Source organism: Zonotrichia albicollis, chromosome W (assembly GCF_047830755.1).
Source record: "Zonotrichia albicollis isolate bZonAlb1 chromosome W, bZonAlb1.hap1, whole genome shotgun sequence".
NCBI lineage: Eukaryota > Metazoa > Chordata > Aves > Passeriformes > Passerellidae > Zonotrichia > Zonotrichia albicollis.
Genome location: NC_133859.1, coordinates 13,426,334 through 13,446,362, shown reverse-complemented (window position 1 = coordinate 13,446,362; position 20,029 = coordinate 13,426,334). Strand labels below are relative to the sequence as shown.

The following is a 20,029-nucleotide window of genomic DNA, read 5'->3' as shown; positions in this document are numbered from 1 at the left end:
TCCTGATGTACACACTGTGTTGTTCTGTCTTTCTGCATTATCTACTATGTGCAACCTGGTCCCTGAGCAAAGACAACCCCACAGTCTCCGTTCTCGGCCTGTTGTCTCTGCCTGGTTAGGCTTAGGATGGCCTTGAGGCAGCCCGCGCTCCAAAGGATGAAAGCAGTCTTCAGATTTTTCGGTCTTCAATATTGTTTATTAATTCTTATCTACAAAGTTGTCTCCCGGCCTGACAGAGGTCCGCACAGCAAGACAGCCATGGGCACACTGATCTCCCTCTGGGCGGTCGTCTATTTTTATACCAAAAACTACATATAAGATATTTACCTTTACCTTCCAATACCTTTTACCCTTATTGACAAGTGCAGATTTAGTGTGAACCAATCCCAAAGTGCCACCATCACCATCAAAGATGGATGACAAGAAGGAGAAGGACAGGACACGCCCTAATTCCTCCATCTTGTCTCCTAAAACCCCCCTGTACCACGATTCCAAAACTGTGTTTTCATCCTGTAATTAATCAATCCCTTCACCACTTATCCCCAAGTGATCCTCTCGTCCTCACACAGGTGTCACATCCCGTGCAGGGTCAAAGTCTAACCACCAAACACTTCTGGCAACATTCCAGGATTTCCGAGCCCCCCAAGGGTTATCTCGGCAACTCTGGACATCAGGAGTGATGTGCTGAGTTCCCACACCACAGATTGGTTTGTCTGTACTCGAAGCAGAACTGATTTAAACTGTTTTCCCTGATAAACTTCTGACATATCACTAGGACCTTGTCTCTGTCTACTGTATATAGGGGCTCAGATTGGGCAGGGCTTGCTTAGTTGGTGGAACTTTGGGTGTTATCTAACCAGGTGGCCTTTGATAGATGCTGCTCCTAATTTTTGAATGATCCTCCACCCAATGCTTTCAAGGTGGTTTTTAACAGTCCATTGTACTTCTCTACTTTGCTTGCAGCTGGTGCATGATAGGGGATATGGTATACTCACTCAATGCTATGTTCTTTAGCCTAGGTGTTGATAAGGCTGTTCTTGAAATGAGTCTTGTTGTCTGACTCAGTCCTCTCAGGTGTACCATGCCTCCAAAGGACTTGCTTTTCAGACCTAAGATAGTGTTATGGGCCGTAGCGTGAGGCATAGGGTAGGTTTCTAACTATCTAGTGGTGGCTTCTATTATTGTGAGCACATGGCGTGTTTGGGGCAGTGTGATGTAGTCAATCTGCTAGGCCTTTCTATACTTATATTTGGACTACTGACTATTATACCATAGGGGTTTCAACTGCTTGGCTCGCTTGATCACAGCATATGTCTCACAGTCACGGATAACTTGAGAAATACTGTCTATGGTTAAATCTACTTTTCGGTCTTGTGATTACTTATAGGTGGCATCTCTACCCTGATGGCCTGAGGTATCATGACCCTATTGAGCTAGGAACAACTCTTTCTTGTGTTGCTAATCTATCTTTGATAACTTCTATCTTTGCAGACTGATCTACTTGTTATTTCTGTCCTCTTCATTATCTCTGTTCTTGGGGACATGGGCATCTACATGGTGGACTTTCACAGATAGTTTTTCTACTCCGGTAGTGATGTCTTTCTACTCTTCAGCAGCCTAAATTGGTTTTCTCTTATGCTGCTAATTAGTTTTTTTCTACTTCTCCAGCCATCCCCACAGATCATTGGCTACTATCTATGAATCCGTGTAGAGGTAGAACTTCGGCCACTTCCCTCTTTCAGCAATGTTTAGGGTCAGTTGAATGACTTGATCTACTTTTTCTTCTAGTAGCTTCTGCAACCTGTCATGTTGGGCTTTATATGGCTGCTTTGTATTTTTGTTTTATCTCTACCATGGGACAAGAACGATCAGTAAAAAGAGCGTATCGTGTTTCTTCTGTTGGCAGTTGGTTGTATCGTGGAGCTTTTTCACCACATTACTTGTTTTTGTTCTTCATCAGTGAGACTAAAGTTGTCATTTTTAGGCTAATTTGCAATTATCTTTAAAATCTCAGGGTGATTCAGTTTTCTATTTTGGGCACGTTGTGTGATGAGAGCAATCTACTTGCTCCATGTGGCATTGGTGGCATGGTGGGTAGAGGGAATTTTTGCATGAAGCATCTACCCCAGCACTGGTAGTCAGGGTATGAGAAAGAGTTGTGCTTCAGTGAATATTACTTCTGAGGCGGCTTGGACTCTTTTATAGGCTGCTAAGATTTTTTTTCTGTTGGAGTGTAGCTGGGTCCAGACCTTTTGTAGCTTCAACTCCAGAATCTTAGTGGTCGACCTTGAGTTTTGTTGCAGTGCAAGCTGATCTGTAGTTAGCATTAATCCAGTTATAAATAAGAAATCCAGCCCAGTTCCATGAACTAGCCTCTGGGCTGACTGACAAATGTTCCAACCAATAACAACTCTCCTAAAATGCAAGCATTTGATTGGTTGAGTCTGGGGAGGGAGTGCAGAAACCAGACCAATGTCTGTATAGCACTGGGAGTTTTTGAATTGCCTATAAAAGGTTGTGGGAAACAATAAACCAGGCTGTTTGGCTGATAAAGCATGGGAGGTCTGTTGTGTGTTACGTCTCAAACATACAAACACCAATGCATCAAAGTTTCACCAGGCACCTTCTGCCAAAGGCTCCAGGACAAGCCATTGCTGTTCCCGGCTGCAGAGCAGAGCATGTTCTTCACATCTGGTCCTATCTTGACTGGACCAAGGGCTACGGCATGAGCAATCTGCTTGATCTGGGCAAAGGCTTGTTGCTGTTCAGGGCCCTATCAGAAAGTGTTTTTCTTGTGTGTAACTCGGTAAAGAGGGCTCACAATCTGGCTGTAGTCAGGAATATCCATTGTCTAAAATTTTATGGTGCTTAGGAAAGCTTGCATTTCCTTCTTACTAGTCGGTGGAGACATTGCTGTGATCTTGTTACTGACATCAGGTAGGAGTCTGACACTGTCTATCTTACTATTTTACTCCCAGGAACTGGATTTTTCGAGCAGGTCCTTTAACTTTACTCTTCATGATGGTGAAACTGGCTTTTAGGAGAATCTGGATGATTTTCTCTCCTTTCTCAAACACCTCTGTTTCCATGTTCTCCCACACAATGATGTCATCAATATACTGTAGGTGTTCTGGAGCCTCACCCTTTTCTAGTGCAGTCTGGATTAGTCCATGGCAGATGGTAGGACTGTGCTTCTCCTCCTGGGGCAGTCAGTTCTAGGTGTACTGCACTCCCCTCCAGGTGAAGGCAAACTAAAGCCTGTACTCTGCTGCCAGAGAAATGGAGAAAAATGCATTGGCAATATCAATAGTGGCATGCCACTTTGCTGTCTTGGACTCAAGCTCATACTGGAGCTCTAACATGCCCGGCACAGCAGCACTCAGTGGTGGAGTCACTTCATTCAATGCACGGTAGTCCACAGTCAATCTCCATTCTCCTTCAGATTTGCACACAGGCCAAATGGGGCTGTTGAAGGGTGAGTGGGTTTTGCTGACCACCCTTTGGCTCTCCAGCTCTCAGATCATCTTATGGATGGGAATCACAGCATCTCGAGTGGTCCTATACTGTCGGCGATGCACTGTGGAAGTGGCAATTGGTACTCGTTGCTTTTCCCCCTTCAGAAGTCTTACTGCAGATGGGTTCTCTGATAGTCCAGGCAAGGTGTTTAATTGCTTAACACCCTCTGTCTCTACAGCAGCTATCCTAAATGCCCACCTGAGTCCTTTTGGGTCTTTAAAATACCCACTTCAGAGGAAGTCTATGCCCAAAATGCATGGCTCCTCTGGGCCAATCACAATAGGGTGTTTCTTCTACTGATTTCTAGTCAGGCTTACATCAGCTTCTACTAAAGTAAAATCTTGTGACCCTCTTGTCACGCCAGCAATAGAAGCAGAGTCTGCCTCCACATGTCTCGATGGGATTAATGTGCACTGCACACCAGTGTTGACCAAGGCCTCATATTTTTGTGGTTCAGATGTTCCAGGCTAATGAATCTACATATTTAAAAAAACATGCTTTTCTCTAGCCTCTACCTGGCTCGAGGCAGGACCTCTCTAAACCTGACTATCCTTCTTTCTCTGGACATATGTCTTAGAGGTTCCTTTAAGGAGATTGGACATGTCATCATCATATCTGGCAGTCCGGCTATGGGCTACTGGAGCTGCTTCTTTTTTGGTGGAACTTCCTCTCTCAGTCTTTTTGTCTTTTAATTCAAACACCCATTGTGCGAGAGCAGTAGTATATTTTCTATCCCATCTCCTCATATTTTTTCTACAATCACGCAGGAAGAACTACAGCTCAGCTCATGGGGTGTACCTTCTCTCCCTATCTGGGGGATGTCTACATTTGGTACTAGAACTTCTGATCTGTACTGCCGAGATTTGGAGAAAGCCCTCTTTAATCTCTTCTCTGAGTTTCTTGTGATTCTCTTTCATCTTATCTTCTAACTAACTAATTATAGATTCATCAGGTCATTGAGTGTAATCTTTTCTTACGCCAAGAAGTTCCTTCAGGGAAAAGAACCTAATAGCGACTTCTGATTTTGTGTCAGTTGCTTTGACTTTTGATTTTGTATCAGGAAGTGGCTTTGACAGTCTTTCCCCTGGATCATAATCGTCTACTGGCCAATTGGTTTTGGTTGTGTGCTTTTTTCCTGCCGTGACTGCCAGTGGCTTAGGTTCACTGTCTGGTTTAGCTGCTGGCTTAGGCTCACTGTCTGGTTTAGCTACAACCTAAGTGACTGGGGTGTTGGCTGCAGCCTGAGTGACTGGGATAGCTACTGATATATCTCCCTGCCCCCCTTGCCTCCATCTGCTGCCCTACAGTATCTAGCAGCATGTGATAAGCATGTGCCAGGGCTCAGCTTATTGCAATGATCTTTTTCTCCTTAGAGTCATCATGGCAGTTCTCTTCCAGGTATTTCCCCACCTTGTCTGGGTTCTGAATTTGTTCACGTGAAAATTCCCAGCCTGGAGCATCAGAAAATTCCTTTGGAGATCAGAAAATTCCTTCAGGATTCCTCCCATTCTCTCTGATTCTCCACACTACTCAGGATTTTTTACTCTTGGGTCTACTCCTGGGTCAGGAGTCTCATCAGCCCCTCTGGAAATCTCAGCCCTCACTCTAGAGAAGCTTCAAACTATGTAGAGGAAGTCTACTAGATTAAATACCAGGAAGGTGGTCTCTTTAACATTCAGGGGGAACTGAACATTCTCCAAAAGTGACGTAACAGATTCAAAGGAGTAGGAAAGGAAAAGTTGAAAAGCCTCAACTTCTGCTCCTCCTCTAACAAACTGGGTGCAATTACTAATAAATCCCTAAAACATGCTACTGGAACTGGGATGCAGGGTAGGATGAAGAAACCATAAACTATATATATCTGGAACAAACTATAGCACTTTTGTAAATTTCCTATAAATCATTATCACCACGCCCAGCAAAATAGCTATTCTTATCCATGCCCCTCTACTGTAAAAACTCCATGTTAGGGACAATACTGGAGCTATCTCTGGATTAGAAAATAAGCCTAGGGACCAGAAAGGTATTAAAACCTCAAAAAAGCCTAGGGACCAGAAACACATGAAGTCTTGCACCCACAGACACTATGAATTCAAGCAACATAGCTATTGACTGCTTTATCTCAATACAGAGTAAATACAACTAAAATGCAATTAGTACAGTTTTTTACAAGAAAGACATCGAGGTGCTGTTGCACATCCAAAGAAGAGTAAGGAAGCTGATGAAACATCTGGAACATAAGTCCTATGAGGAGTAGCTGAGCATAATGAGTGTTTTTGGTGTGGAGAATAGAAGGCTCAGGGGAGACCTTATTGCTCTCTACAAGTGTTTGAAAGGAGATTTTAACAGTGTCAGTCTCTTGCCCGATGTAGCAATTGACAGAACAAGCAGAAATGGCCACAAGTTGCACCAGGGGAGGTTCAGGTTGCATATTAGGAAATAATTTTTCACTGAAAGGATTATAAAGAATTTGAACAGGTTACCCAGGGAAGTGGTTGAGTCACCATCCCTTGAGGGTATTTAAAAGATGTGCAGATGTGGCACTTAGGGACATGGTTTAGTGGTAGACTTGGTAGTGTTAGGTTAATGGTTGGACGTGATAATCTTTTAGGCCTTTTCCAACTTAAACAATTCTATGATTCTATGTCTCAGCAACATCCGAATCTGCAAGATTCACTTTGATTTTGTTCTCTAGAAGCCTGTGTGAGGACTTAAAGAGTGCAATTGCATGTCTTAAAACACTATTCCCATAAGATAAGCCACTACAACAGGAACTTGAGATAAACACGGATGGCAAAAAGGAAGGCACTAATTCCAGGCTTAAACAGAGGTGAAGGTTTGGAATTAGCACACCGGACAAAATTCCACTGTGCAGACTGTGGGAAAGGAAACCACTACTTACACCCATGCCAGTCCAAGTTGTGGGAACATCTGCGACCACCCCTTGGATACCTGGAACTTGGACTGTATACAGGTGGTACCTCCAGTAGAATGACTCTGGGACCCCCACCACCGAAGACCAGGGTGAAGAATGCTGCAGAAATCCACATGGTGGTGGTATCTTTTGCTTAATTTCTTTCTCACTCTCTCTCCCCACCCTGCTCTCTTTCTATTTCTTTCTCTCTACCTCACATTTACTGTTAAATAAAATCTGTACTATTGACTTTGGCATATGGTCTTGTTTGCACATTAATTTGAGCAGAGGCATCTCTCATTAATCAGATCATAACAGCCTGTTTGATGGTGAAACTGTTGTTTTCAGGAGGCATCTCCTAAAAAAAGCTTCTGCAGTAGCTAATCAGGTCTGCCTTAGAATTTTCAAATAATAAAGAAGTAGAGTTAATTTCTGGTTCTGAACTCTGTTCTGACTCTGTATTAACTACATCGTGTCAGCCTAACAGTTCTTCAGAATTGTATTGAACCACACAGAATTTTACAGTGTCAGGAAGCCCTTGCAAACAGAACTGTATGCTTCACTTATTTAAATTTCCACTATCACACAAAATGTTTTGCAGGAGCAATTAAACAAGGCTTAAGTAAAGGCTAACTTGATGTTAGAAACAAATTTACCATTTGTAAGATTTTATGTCATAAGCCTTTGATTTGGGCAAATATTCTCAGGTTATCAATGAGTAAATTCTAAATTTACCCGGAACTATTTTAATGTCAATTTCTTTAAAAAAATTAAGGATTACATGCATTTAAAATTCAGAAAATTCATATAAAATAAATAAGGTTCTTGAAACTTGGTTATTATATCTTGTTGTACATTTATCTCTGCCTTGAACCACATGCATTTCAGTGCCCATGAATTTGTTGACTGATCATAACTCTGCATAATCAGTATTTACAACAGTACCTGTTACAGCTATCGTGTCCATGACCTGTGTTCTAAAGAATAATCATGCTTGAGTAATTGAGTTTGCAAAAGGAAACTCCCTGCGTATTTAATATACCACATACCTATGAATTGTAAATGAATCAGTTAAATCTTACTTTTTGGTAAGAAAGTGGAAAACATGAAATTGATATGTTTATCAACCAAAATGGAATTGCATTGATTGATTAAAAAAAAAGTTATTTTCACAAATGCATAAATGTATCTCTTTTATTTTTAAATTCCAGAATCGAATGGAAGAGAGCAAAGCACTCTTTAGGACAATTATCACATATCCATGGTTCCAGAATTCTTCGGTCATTCTGTTCTTAAATAAAAAAGATCTTTTAGAGGAGAAAATTATGTACTCCCATTTAGTTGATTATTTCCCAGAGTATGATGGTAAGTATATTGCCACCAGAGCTCATACTCCATTTAAATTGCAGTAGTGACCAAATGTAATAACGTTGCCAATATTTTGCTTGGAGGTTCTTAGGACAAAGATAATCACCCATTCTTCATTAAATCCATTTTCTTCTTTATAAATTGTACTAAGTACACCAAATGGTTAGTTTGTAGTTGAATGACTTACTGGTCATGTTTTTTTAAAAATTATATGAGAAGGAAAATATTATTAAGAATAACAGTTTTTAATGCTTCAAATTTTTAAAGTCACTGAAGTCTTGTGGAATTTTCTAGATTGCTAGGAATTCATCTTATACCTCCATTAATAGTGGACAAAACGGCAGTACCTTTCATGCAAAATTATTGATTCTAGATGAGTAACATCATATTTGCAATGGACATTATTCTGTCCTTGTTCATAAGTTGGGGTGAGGATTTGAACTGAAATATAAAGCTAAAATTATATAAAAATACATTTTTCATTCTACTCAACATCTCACATACTCTTTTATAATTGGGCTTGTGTTTTGTTGCTTTTTTGTTTAAGGCTGGAAATCTGTATACAAGTCATAAATTCTCTGTGGCTCTCAGATAAACCAATATCACTTCTCCCACCCTTTTATTGTACCATTTCTTCTTTGTTTCCATTATTTTAATTTTATGTTTCTATGTGAAATTTAATGTGCTTGTCCCTGAAAACATTATGTGGAACAAAAAGCTGTTTCCAAAGAAGCTGTACTTTGAGAAAGTTCTCCTGAGGTGAAAACCTACATATTCAAAGGTAACTGAGTAGAGGCTTTGGCAACAGAGAAAAAAATCATATTCAAATAATAGCATCTCTTTTGTCACACCAGAGAGTGAAAAGCAGATTCAAAAGCGACAAAAGAAATTAAATCTCTCATTTTCAAAACAAGACAGTGATAGAAGGAAAAAGTTTCATGTTTTTCTTCTTTGAGAGGAAAGGATGTGTTCACAATGAACAGCCTGCAGGATCAGGCCATACTTAATTATGAATCAGTGTAAGTTTAGTTTGATAGTACTAAACAGAAGATAACTGACAGTTAAATAGAATATATTCTTGTATTTTCATGTTAGAAGTGTGACAGGTGCCTTAGATGACATCCTGCAGGTGAGAAGGCTATACGGGCCCTTTTGTTATGATCACTCAAGTAGAGGTAAACCTGTGTTAAATTCTTGTTCAGAGAAACCAGACAAAAATTCATACATAAGAGTTGACATTGGAAGGGAGCTCTGAAGATCATCAAGTCCAACCTTTCTGCTCAAACAAGGTCATCCAGTGACTGCTTCACAGGTATATGTCCAAATGGCTTTTGAATATCTCCAAGGAGGGAGACTCTACAACGTTTTTGGGCAACCTGTCCCAATGCTCAGTCACCCTCACAGTAAAAAAGGAGTTTCTGATGTTAAAATGCAAACTCCTGTGTTTCTTCTTCTGTAACTGGGCACCATCCACAAGAGCATGGCTTCATCTTCTTTGCATGCTTCCTTCAGGTATTTGTACACATTAATAAGATCTCTATCTGAGCCTTCTTTTCTCTAGGTTAAACAGTCCCAGGTTTCTCAGCCTTTCATCCAGTCCTTTAATCATCTTTGTGGCCTTTGGCTAGACTCTCTCCAGTATGCCCTTGTCTTCTTATACTGAGGAGCCAAGAACTGGACAAAGAACTCCAGGTGAGGTCTCATCAGTGCTGATTAGAGGGGAAGGATCACATCCCTCGACCTGATGGCAACATTCCTCCTAATGCAGCCCAGGATACCATTTGCCTTCTTTTTGTCAAGGGCACACTGATGGTTCATGTTCAACCTAGTATCCACCAGGACCCTCAGGTGCCTTTTCTGCCAATCTGCTTTCTAGTTGGGTGGCCCCCAGTATATATTAGTGCCTAGGTTTGTTACTCTTCAGGTACAGGACTTGACACTTGCCCTTGTTCAATTTCATGAGGTTCCTGTCAGCCCATTTGTCCAGCCTGTTAAGGTCCCTCTGGATGGAGCCACTCCTCCCAGTTTTATGTCACCAACAAATTTGCTGAGGGTACACTCTGCTTCCTCATTCAGATCATTAAAGATGTAAATAGGATTGCATCCAGTATTGGCTACTGGGGTACTCCACTAGTTACTGTCATCTAACTAGACAATATCCACTGCTCTCCCCTCATCTACTAGGCCAGTCATTTCAACATAGAGGGTTGTCAGATTTTCAATCAGTCAGCTCAGAGAAACCTTCTTCCTCTTCTCCTTTACCATGGGTAAGGGAAACAAAAAAAGGTTATAGACAATTAGGGCCATAGCAAGTAGGCCAGACCTGAAAGTCATTTAAGTGTCTAATTCTGCAGATCTTGCTGAACTTAACCCCTTAGAGAAGGTTATGGTTTAATTTGATTTCTTTTGGTGGAAAGATGGGATGGATGACTTGTGGTTTACTCCCATCTGGCAACTTAGTATCACACAGTTGCTTACTCACTTCTCCGTGTGTGGGGAGAAGAATCAGAAAAAAGGCAGAATCCATGGTTTGAAATAAAAACAGTTTAATAATTGAAGTAAAATATAGTCATAATACTAATGACAATAATAACAATAATAATAGTAATGAAAAGGACAGAATAAAAACAGTTGATGTACAATAAAAGCAATTAGTGCTCAATATAATTGCTCACCACCCCACTGACTAACGCCCATCCCATCCCTAAGCAATGATTGGCCCCTTCTGGCTAACTTCTTACTGTTTATATACTGGGCATGATGTTTTATGGTGTGGAATATCCCTTTGGCTACTTCAGGTCAGTTGTCCCAGCTGTGGTCCCTCCCAACTTCTTGTGCGCTTCCTCACTGGCGGAGCATGGGACACTAAAAAGACCTTGACTCAGAGTAAGCACTGCTCAGCAGCAACCAAAACATCAGTGTGTTATCAGCATTATTCTCATACTGAATCTAAAACACAGCACTGTACCAGTGTAGTGATTTTACCTTGGCTAGATGCCAGGTGCCCACCAAGCCACTCTATCACTCCATCACTCCCCAGTGGGACAGGGCACAGAAAATAAGATGGAAAGCAACTAGTCGGTTGAGATAAAGCAGTTTACTAAAGCAAAAAAAAAGAAAAGTGAAAGTTTGAGTGCACATAAGCAATGGGAAAAGTTAATCTTTACTTCCCATCAGTGAGCAATGTTCAGCCACTTCCCAGGAAGCAGGGCTTCAGCATGTGTAGCAGTGGCTCCAGAAGGCAAACATTGTAGAATAATGAATGCCCCCTGTTCCTTCTCTCTCCCTTAGTTTTTATACCTGAGCTGACATTATGTGGTATGAAATATCTTTGGTTACTTTGGGTCAGCTGGCTTGGTTGTGTCCCCTCCCATGATCTTGCCCACTCACAGCCCCTTGATGAGGGTAAGCAATGTTAGAGGGACAGTGCTGCTCAGCAGTAGCCAAAACACTGGTGTGTTGTCAACACCCTTCCAGCTACCAATGCAAAGCAAAACACTGTGAGGTCTGCTAAGGCAAAATGAACTCTATCTTAGTCAGACGTAATACAACCATCTACTAAGAAGAAAATTAATTCTATCCCAGCTGAAACTTTGGCTTGCACAGGTCACTGTGTCCCTCTCTGCTGTTCCAACACCCTCTTTGGAGATGTTGAAGATGGACGCATTTGGAGAACTTATCAGAGTTAGGTATTTTTCAGTCGGATCATTTTTCCCATGTGGGTAGTACAATGGAGAAAGCAGCATTTGTCCTGGTTCAGGGCAAATTTGGGAGAGAAGCCCCAAAGGGGTTCCTCTAGAAAAGCAGATTCAGTTGGCCCCTCCCCCAATCGGTTTGGTAAAAAAAATCTCCTTAGAGAAAAGTGGGAAAAACTGTTTATAAAACAATAAAACCACTTGCTGCTCCAAAAGAGATGATAAACTCAGAAAAGTCCTCTCCCTGGGTTGCAGCTTGGCTTAGTCTCTTATTAGTCCCTCTGGTGCTGGAAATGCTGCAGCCCAGGCTTGGCCTGGTGGGCCACAGGTGCGAACAGCTGGTGCTCTTCTGGGTGTTCAGTCCAGAGCAGATTTAAATGGGTCCAAAGAAAAGGGAAAAAAAGACCCCCACAGTCCAGGGAGCTTCTTTGCCCCAGCTAGCTAAAATAACGAAAACAAAGGAGAGCTCTGTCCTGCTGTTTGTCCACCCACAGACAACAACAGTCCAGGAGGAGGAATGTGGGCGAGTGAGTGCAGTGTCTGAAAACAAACTGTGCGCTTCTTCTCTCCCCCTCTTCACTCTCTGGAACAAGTCTTAAAGGTGCAAAACTTATTATTCAGCATAAACAGAACAAGACGATTGGGGATAAAAGCATCATGTAGTCAACCCAGGACAGGATCAGAAATGGTAACCAGGATGGCAAACTGGACTGATTAAACCAAGCAGTTGTACTGCACAGTATGTCATAACAACATTGGATGAGAGACTGAGATGTGCTCAAGTGTCAGAGTATCACATGAGGATATGCTTTCAGAGATCATACTAAAAGACCAACTCAAAGACTGGAATGAAGAGCTGGGAGTAAGGAAAAAGACAAAAAGTGACCATATTTGGAAAGGAAAGAATTCAAAAATATCTATCTGTGGGAGCGCACTCCTCTCCAGAGTCTTCAAAGAAAATAAATGCTGTCAATTCCAAGTTAACGTAGCCAAGCTAAATTGTAGTGCTTTTTATACAAAACTTGACTATCATATAGAGAAACCCTTTGAAGATTGCTAAAAAGGGAGCTATGGACAAGAAACCTACTGATTTGTATTAGAATTCTTTTCCAAGATTAGTTAGATTGTAACCATTTAGCGTTGTAAATCTAGCATTGGTTCATTCCCTTTTTCTAAATACCTGAGATGGTAAACTTTCTTTTTAATCTCAGTTTTCTGTACTTGAATTCCAGTCTGAAAAAATTGAATTACGTTATGATAACCAGACTTATTATTAGGCAAGCAAAATTTGGATGTGGCCTTTAAATAGTGCCGTAGATTTTAAAAGAGAAACAAAACCTGTCTGTGCCTACCCACTGTAAAAGTGTTTAACAAAATTCTAGGAAGTTGATTAAACCAATAAATGTCTTATTTTTAAGAAATCATTGTCTTTGAAAGTGTTGGAGTCTTCTTTACAAATATTTAAACTTCCTAAGAGTAAAAAAAAAATAATAGAGACATTAACTTTGCTGCTGTTTCTATAGAATATGTGATGAAGCTAAAGGCTAGAACCTGTTGTGTTTAGACATTTTAAAAATTTAGAAGTAGTCTTTGCCCTGGTTCAGAGAAATTATTATGTTTACATATCCTCTACATCTCAGAAAATGTGTAAGTCTGTGTATATGTCTATATATAGACATACATATTCATGTGCATTCAAGATATTGTAGAATCATGTTCTCCTTCCACAAGGCTTTGCAACCAATAGATACCAGAAAGTATTTTATCTTTTGTGATGCCATTGTTACATAATTTGTGCATTTATCCAAATTAGAAATGCTTAAATTTGTATTTAAATATTAAAAATGTTTTGTTTTGCAGTCATTGAAAGTTATGTGGGCACATGCTAACTTCCTAAGTAGAGAGTTCATAACCATTGAAGGACAGAACTATATAACAGCTGAGTGCTGGTATTTATACTGTCATATAACAAGACCAGAACTAATGAGGAGATAGGAGGAAGAGGCACAGCAAACATACATGTTCTGTATAAATTCACACTGCAGAAACAGGAGGACAATGGAATAATGGCCTATGAAAATTGCACTGGAACAGTATATGTATACACAGTATAAGAAAAAATTAACTTGTGGCTGATGTTCCTACTTCTGTGCTGCTCTTTTGGCTGTGGACATGAACCAATTCTCACTCCTAGAGATTGGAAGTCATTATTTTGCCTTCTGCCTTATGCAATGCAGAATATGCAGTTTGGTTACATAGACTTCATGCTCTGAGAATTACAGACTTTGCTTAAATTTAATAGAATTGTTATATATAATTTAGACATTTGATTTGTTAGAACATTAAGTTTTGCAATTGAAAAGCTTCAACTAGCAAGCATGTATATCTTGCTATCACTAAATGTGGTGGTTTGAAATTGAAATGGGTGCCCCGTGTGAGGAAATTGAACCAAACCCGCTACGGTAAAGTAAATTAAATTCCGTTTGGGACAGTGTCAAACTAGTTTAAGATGCAACTTGATTATGCTACATTTTAAAAGAATGTACTGTTTAAATACAGTAGACTGAAAATGGACCAGATCTGTTAATTTTTTTTTATGAGTATAAAGCAACTAATTATTCTGTTGTTCATTTTGTGGGGTCATCAAGTTCATCTCTCCATTTTTAACACCTTATTGAAGAAAGAAGAAAGCACAAAAAGAACAGCTCTTCTATTATCACCTTCTGGAATTTCCTTCAATTTTCATTTTTTAATGGTCCCCACTGGGAAAAAATAGTATATGGTAGTATTTGTTATTAAATTTTTTCCCTTCCTCTCTTATACAAAGATAACAGACTGAGTCTTTATTCTGTTTTCTGCTCCTGAGGTTCCCCTCCTAAGTAAACTCAAATACTGAATTGACTTTAAAAGAAACTGACTTTTTCTTCTTAATTATCAGGACCACAACGGGATGCACAAGCAGCACGAGAGTTCATCTTGAAGATGTTTGTAGACCTGAATCCAGATAGTGACAAAATTATCTACTCCCACTTCACTTGTGCTACAGACACAGAGAATATACGCTTTGTCTTTGCTGCTGTCAAGGACACAATTCTACAATTAAACCTGAAGGAATACAACTTGGTCTAACTGTACCCAAAAGGCCCTCCAAAACCACCTTTGTGTGATTGAAGATGCACAATAGGGACGGGATTACCTGTGAAAACAAGTTGCATAATACTAATTTATTGCTGGCCTGCACTCTGTGAATGTTCAGAGTTTTTTAGTTGATATTATGATTTTATTTAAACTATATGGAGGAAAACCAAAATATGCTGAAGTACAGTCACAGTACATTTTCTTATTTTTTAGGCAAAATCTTGTGACTCAGTTGTTTCTAAATTCTCAGTCATACACTCACAAAGGATAACAGGTTTTTGCTATTGCAGCAAAATCAAGCTGGTTTCCTCTTTCCCTGACCCATTGTCTCCCTCCTTCCTTTCCCGCTATGTTTGAAAATACAATGGCCATTTTACCACTTGCATTCCTTGATAATATATTTTCTGTTGAGTGACTTGGCCAAGAAAATTACTATCATCAGAAGTGATCAGTCATTCAAATTTTACAGAATGTGCTTTCTCTGAAGGATCAGAAGTATTGATAGCATGATATTTTTTCATTCTTAAAATTAGTGTTCTCATTCTGTCTTCACTTCTGAGACTAGAATATTGGGAATTTGCAAAATAGAAATAGTTGTGTATGGATTTAGAATTTAAACATACTTTCACAGCTCAGAAAGATGCATAGAAGACAGCAATAAAATAATTAAAGACATAAACCTCAGATGTTCATAGAATATAATCGAATCTCTTTTTAATTGCCATGTGTCATTATTTTCTCTTTTCTTTAATCACTAATGACAAGTAGAAATGTCATGGACACTACATTTTCCCCAGTGACTACAGCCGGAAACAGGGGTAGGGGTTTATTTTTCAGTTGTGTGCATTTTTTCTTAAGTTAGAGCTTTTTTAAAGTGGTTTTTTTGCTATATAAAATCTTGCCAAATATGGCTTATTATGAGACCAATACTTTTGAAACATAAGATAGTGATTGAAATGCCAAACTAATGGATTGGGAATTGACCTGATTGAGTCAACTGCCAAATGATAAACATAGTTTTAACTCATATGTTCCTGTTTTTATTGTGTTCCATTTTCTAATGCCAAAAACAACAGTGTGAGTGAACATGCTACTAAGTATACGTGTATAGAAGACAGTTTAATTCTCTCCTTATGTCAGAGATGGCATGAGATTGCATACAGTGTTTTTTTTAATAATATCAAGCACCTCGTTTATTACTGATGAATGATCACATTCAGAAACCTTTCTTGATAAGGTTGCCTCTTAACCTATTCACAGACATTTTATAGGTTTCATGCAAAATAGTCTCTCTTGATGTTCTTTAGAAAGATTTCTTAATGCAAATCACTCTTGAAATTTAAACATGAAAAATTTTAATAACAAAAATGTAGCACCCATCAATGAGAAGCTTGAGTTGAAAGGTGTTTTTTGACCGGGTGCATGATTGCTAGCAAGCTACAGAGAACTCTGAGGTCAGACATTGCCAAATAGCAATAGGGTGCACTTAGCACAGAAGCTGCTTCCTCTCAACAGCAAAGGAGAGGTGGGAAAACAATCTCTTATTACTTGAGTAATGAAGTTAAAAATAAATACTAATGAGATGTTTTTCATCCTTAATACTCCCTACTCTAAAACAACATTAATAAGAATAGTTGCTAGGTTTTGTTCCCTCATAAAACACCTTATAATTGGAAATTGATTGTAGGTATAGTGCAATTATGAATGCTATAATCATTGTACATGCATATATGCCAACATCCATATTGGCTTTATATTCATTAATTTTGGGCAAATTGATTGTGCTGTGTTGATATGTATCTATGTAATTGTATAATATGTCTTATAGCTGATTCACATTTTAAATAATGTTATTTTATTTACTTTTTAAAGAGAAAAATGTACATTTTTTTCAGTTTATTCCTGACTAGGTATTTGTTGGTTTTATTTAAAAAGCTTATAATAGTAAAGAACTGTAGTAGCGTTGTGCTATATAGAATCATTTGAACATTCCTGAGTAAGAGTAAATTGGAGACACACAGAGGACAGTCAAAAGCAAAACAATGCTAAAATCTTGTCAGGGCTTTATACAGATGTAGAAGCTGTTTTTGTTAGAAGAATTTATGCCATTATATCTAGGATTAGAATATAAGCTCTTAAATATCAATTTGTATTTGGCAGATTCAACTTCAGTTAATTTTACCTTTCTAATAGCCTTTTTTAGAAAAGTGAAATTAGAGACATTTCAAACCATTGAACATAAGTACTAATGGGCATATTCTATTTCCCTAAAAATATAATAAAACCATCAGATCAGTTAAACATTAATTCAGAAATTACAGAAACCTTAGAGTTAACAACCACAAAGTTGCTAATGTTAAAAATTTTAAGCAGTTAAAATTTGTTTAATAAAGCTAAAGCACATAGTTGAAGGCTATAAAAAGTGACACTGACATTCTAAATGTATCATCTGAACAGCTGTTCTTATTATATATGTAATTCTAACATTAGCCATGATCTTACTTATGAACATAACAAATCTTCTGGTTTAACTGTTGACTGGAGTGTCTGATAATATCCTTTCTTTCAGCCTGTGAATACATTGGCCACCATGGATTTAGTGATACAAATAGAACTGTAGGGGAGAAAAAAGCAAAAACATGCCAGTGTTGTCTAATGAAGGTTTGGGTTTGTTTTATTATGGGATATCAGGGGATTGTATGGGGTTTTAAGTTTTAATATAAAAAGGATTTGTATAAAACAAACCAAAAAATTACTCACACTTTATAGACATATTGTGATTGCAAAATTCAAATGTGTGTGCCACTGGGCTACTTCTGGTATATTTGAATTGAGTTGAACCTGTGACAATGTTTAGATCATTTAAACATATTCTGAAAAAATATAATCAGCATGTTAAAACAAGCCTTACATAACTCACCTAACACAGCATTGCAGTGTGACAGTGTTTACAAAAGCATTTAATTTTTAAATGACAGATGTTCTCGTGCAATATATTTCATTGCTGTTGCTGTTTTAATTAGTGATTTCCACTATGCATTATAGTGCTTGAGTCTAGAAGTATGTGCTTCTAACATGAAGCTGAAGGCAAAAATAAGACAGGAACCCTTTTAATTTTGCAAAATTACATTGTTTCATTGAATGTCATTAATGGGAGAGGAGAAAAGGAAAACATTGGGAAACTATTCTAGGTGTAAAAGAAAACTGTAAATACGTTTTGAAAAAACCTTAAACTTGCTTTTTCACTAGTTAGCTGGCACTTTGTTTACATATATAGGATGACGAAGCTATAAGGGCAGTTTACTTTTATAATTCAGACTTCTGATTTTCAAGGTAGCCTGTAATTTTGAATCATACTGCCACATGATTTTGAAGCACTTTTTAAAGTTTGAAAGTGGAGAAGAGGCTTTATGCTGGTTATCAGTCAGAACTGCCTGCATGATTTGCAAAAACTTTAAAGGTGATAAAAGGGCTGCATATGAAGATATTGCTAGACTCTGAGCTTTTGTTCATGAGAGGCAAGACTTTCAGATTGCTCAACTTTATGGTCCTTCCCTTGTTATGCATTTTTCACAAAATATTGAAATAATAGGAGAAAACAGAGACATGTTAACCCATATGGAAAAGAAAAATAATGTCCAAATAATTTATTATATGTGCTGCTAGTATTGAAGGTCTGCATGATTATCCTGCATTACATTAGCAAAATAATGAAGTGTGCACAGTATATTAACAAGGCCTACAAACTACCTACCTGTAGTTAAGAAATCAATAAATTAAATATGTTTTGGAGGGTGTCGCAAGTAAGGAAATTAAAATGGCCTGTTGTTTATAATTAATGGTTATTTGAGGCCTTCACACTTTTGCAGATAAAGTCCCTCTTTGGACATAAACAACTAAGATAGTATGTCCCCGTCCAATTTGCTAGTTTAGTAGTGATCATGAAAAACAATGTGTTTTGGTTTGAAGAGAACGACTGATAGTTCCTCTTTTTTGTTGTTGTTTTTGCTTTTATTTACCATTTTATTTATCAGTCAAAACAAACATTTCCATGTAATCAGTAATTCATTGAGGGTCATTGTTTATCTAGTTACAGGGTTTTTATTGTAACTTTCTCTCGAGCTTTTTTACAGTAGCTATGTTGCAGGAAAAAAAAGAATTGAAGAATCATTTGGGCAAAGCTGATGTTGAAGGTAGTGTCAAAAATGCAAGGGAATTCAACCAAATCAATCTTACTCTTGGTAATGACTGCTGTTTTTGTGATGTTAGGGGGTTTTCTATCAAAAGATGGTCTAAGATGAAGTCTTGCTGGATTTCTTATTTATCATGCTGCAGAAAATCCTTTTTTTTTTTTTTTGCCAATATATTGGAAGGGTAGTCAGATACATTTTTAAAATTTGCAGTGTTTAAAAAAATAAAGACCATATTTGTTATTCTGAAGTGTCATTTAAATGCATGTGTCGTGTATTGTTTGGGGAACAAAAGTAGGGTGTGGTTTTCTGTTTTTCTGTTTAAAAAAATAATGCATAAATGCTGCTCCTTAACAATCGTGTTAGTTAAAAATACAGTACTTTTCACCATAGCTTTGTACTATAGCATCTTCTTCATTCCTTGACATTTAGCTTTTCTCAAATATATTTGGGCTTGTTCTCCCAAAATATTTCTTATGACAAATATTTGTCTTGGGAATGGCTTTTATCCCATAACAATTTTTTGGGGGTTTTGTTTTGTCCAGAAATGGTCACTCCCCCCCCCTCCGAGCTTCAGGAGTATCACAAGGAGGGCCAGCACAGGATTCTGAAGGTTGGGGGCAAGGGGTTGTTTCCTTCTGGTGGGGCAATTCATCTCAGCGGCCACATTGCACAGTGCCTCTTACTAGAGATACTGTTGCTTTGTGGTTTTTGCCTGGTATTTTTTCTTCTCCTTTGGCACTGTGACTGGGCTTACTGGCTTGCTTCTCTGTTCCTCTGCTTGCTCGGGAGCCCAGAGATAGTGCTGCGCCGGGAGCCCCCTGGGGGCATCCCTCTGTGCGGCCCCACCCCGGGACCAGTCATCGCTAGTGAGCTATCTATGGGACCAATTCCCCGCCCAGCCCTGCTCTTTTCTGCTGCTGTTTCAGGGCTTCTTGCTACATTTTAACCTGACACCTGGCCACCCCGCAGCTTCTGGCACGGCCCTAGAGACTGTGCTACACTTTGTCATCCTGGGTGTGCAGCTTCTGAGGTTCCTGCTACAGTCCATTTCGCCATCCGGAGGGACACCGGGACTGACGGCCCCTGTGAGTTTGTACAGGAAACTCCTTTTCTCTCCTGCCAGCTCAACTGCCATCGGCCATGTGGAGAGAGGCCACTGAGCTCGTGCCACAGCGCCCTCTGCAGCCGTGGGAGAATCAGTGTAC

General features: G+C 39.0%; 1 protein-coding gene across 4 annotated transcripts in view; it reads left to right on the top strand.

The window, feature by feature from the left end:
• The window catches only part of LOC141726965 (guanine nucleotide-binding protein G(q) subunit alpha), a 274,925-nt gene extending 255,712 nt beyond the window's left edge, over positions 1-19,213 (top strand). For 3 of the 4 annotated variants that reach the window (XM_074532113.1, XM_074532108.1, XM_074532109.1), the window contains exons 6-7: positions 7,642-7,795; positions 14,432-19,213. In XM_074532113.1, the coding sequence (XP_074388214.1) occupies positions 7,642-7,795; positions 14,432-14,622 (345 nt within the window). In that variant the 3' untranslated portion in view covers positions 14,623-19,213. The remainder of the gene's footprint in view (positions 1-7,641; positions 7,796-14,431) is intronic. The other variant, XM_074532111.1, reaches the window with a different exon arrangement.
• The last annotated feature ends 816 nt before the right edge of the window (positions 19,214-20,029 follow it).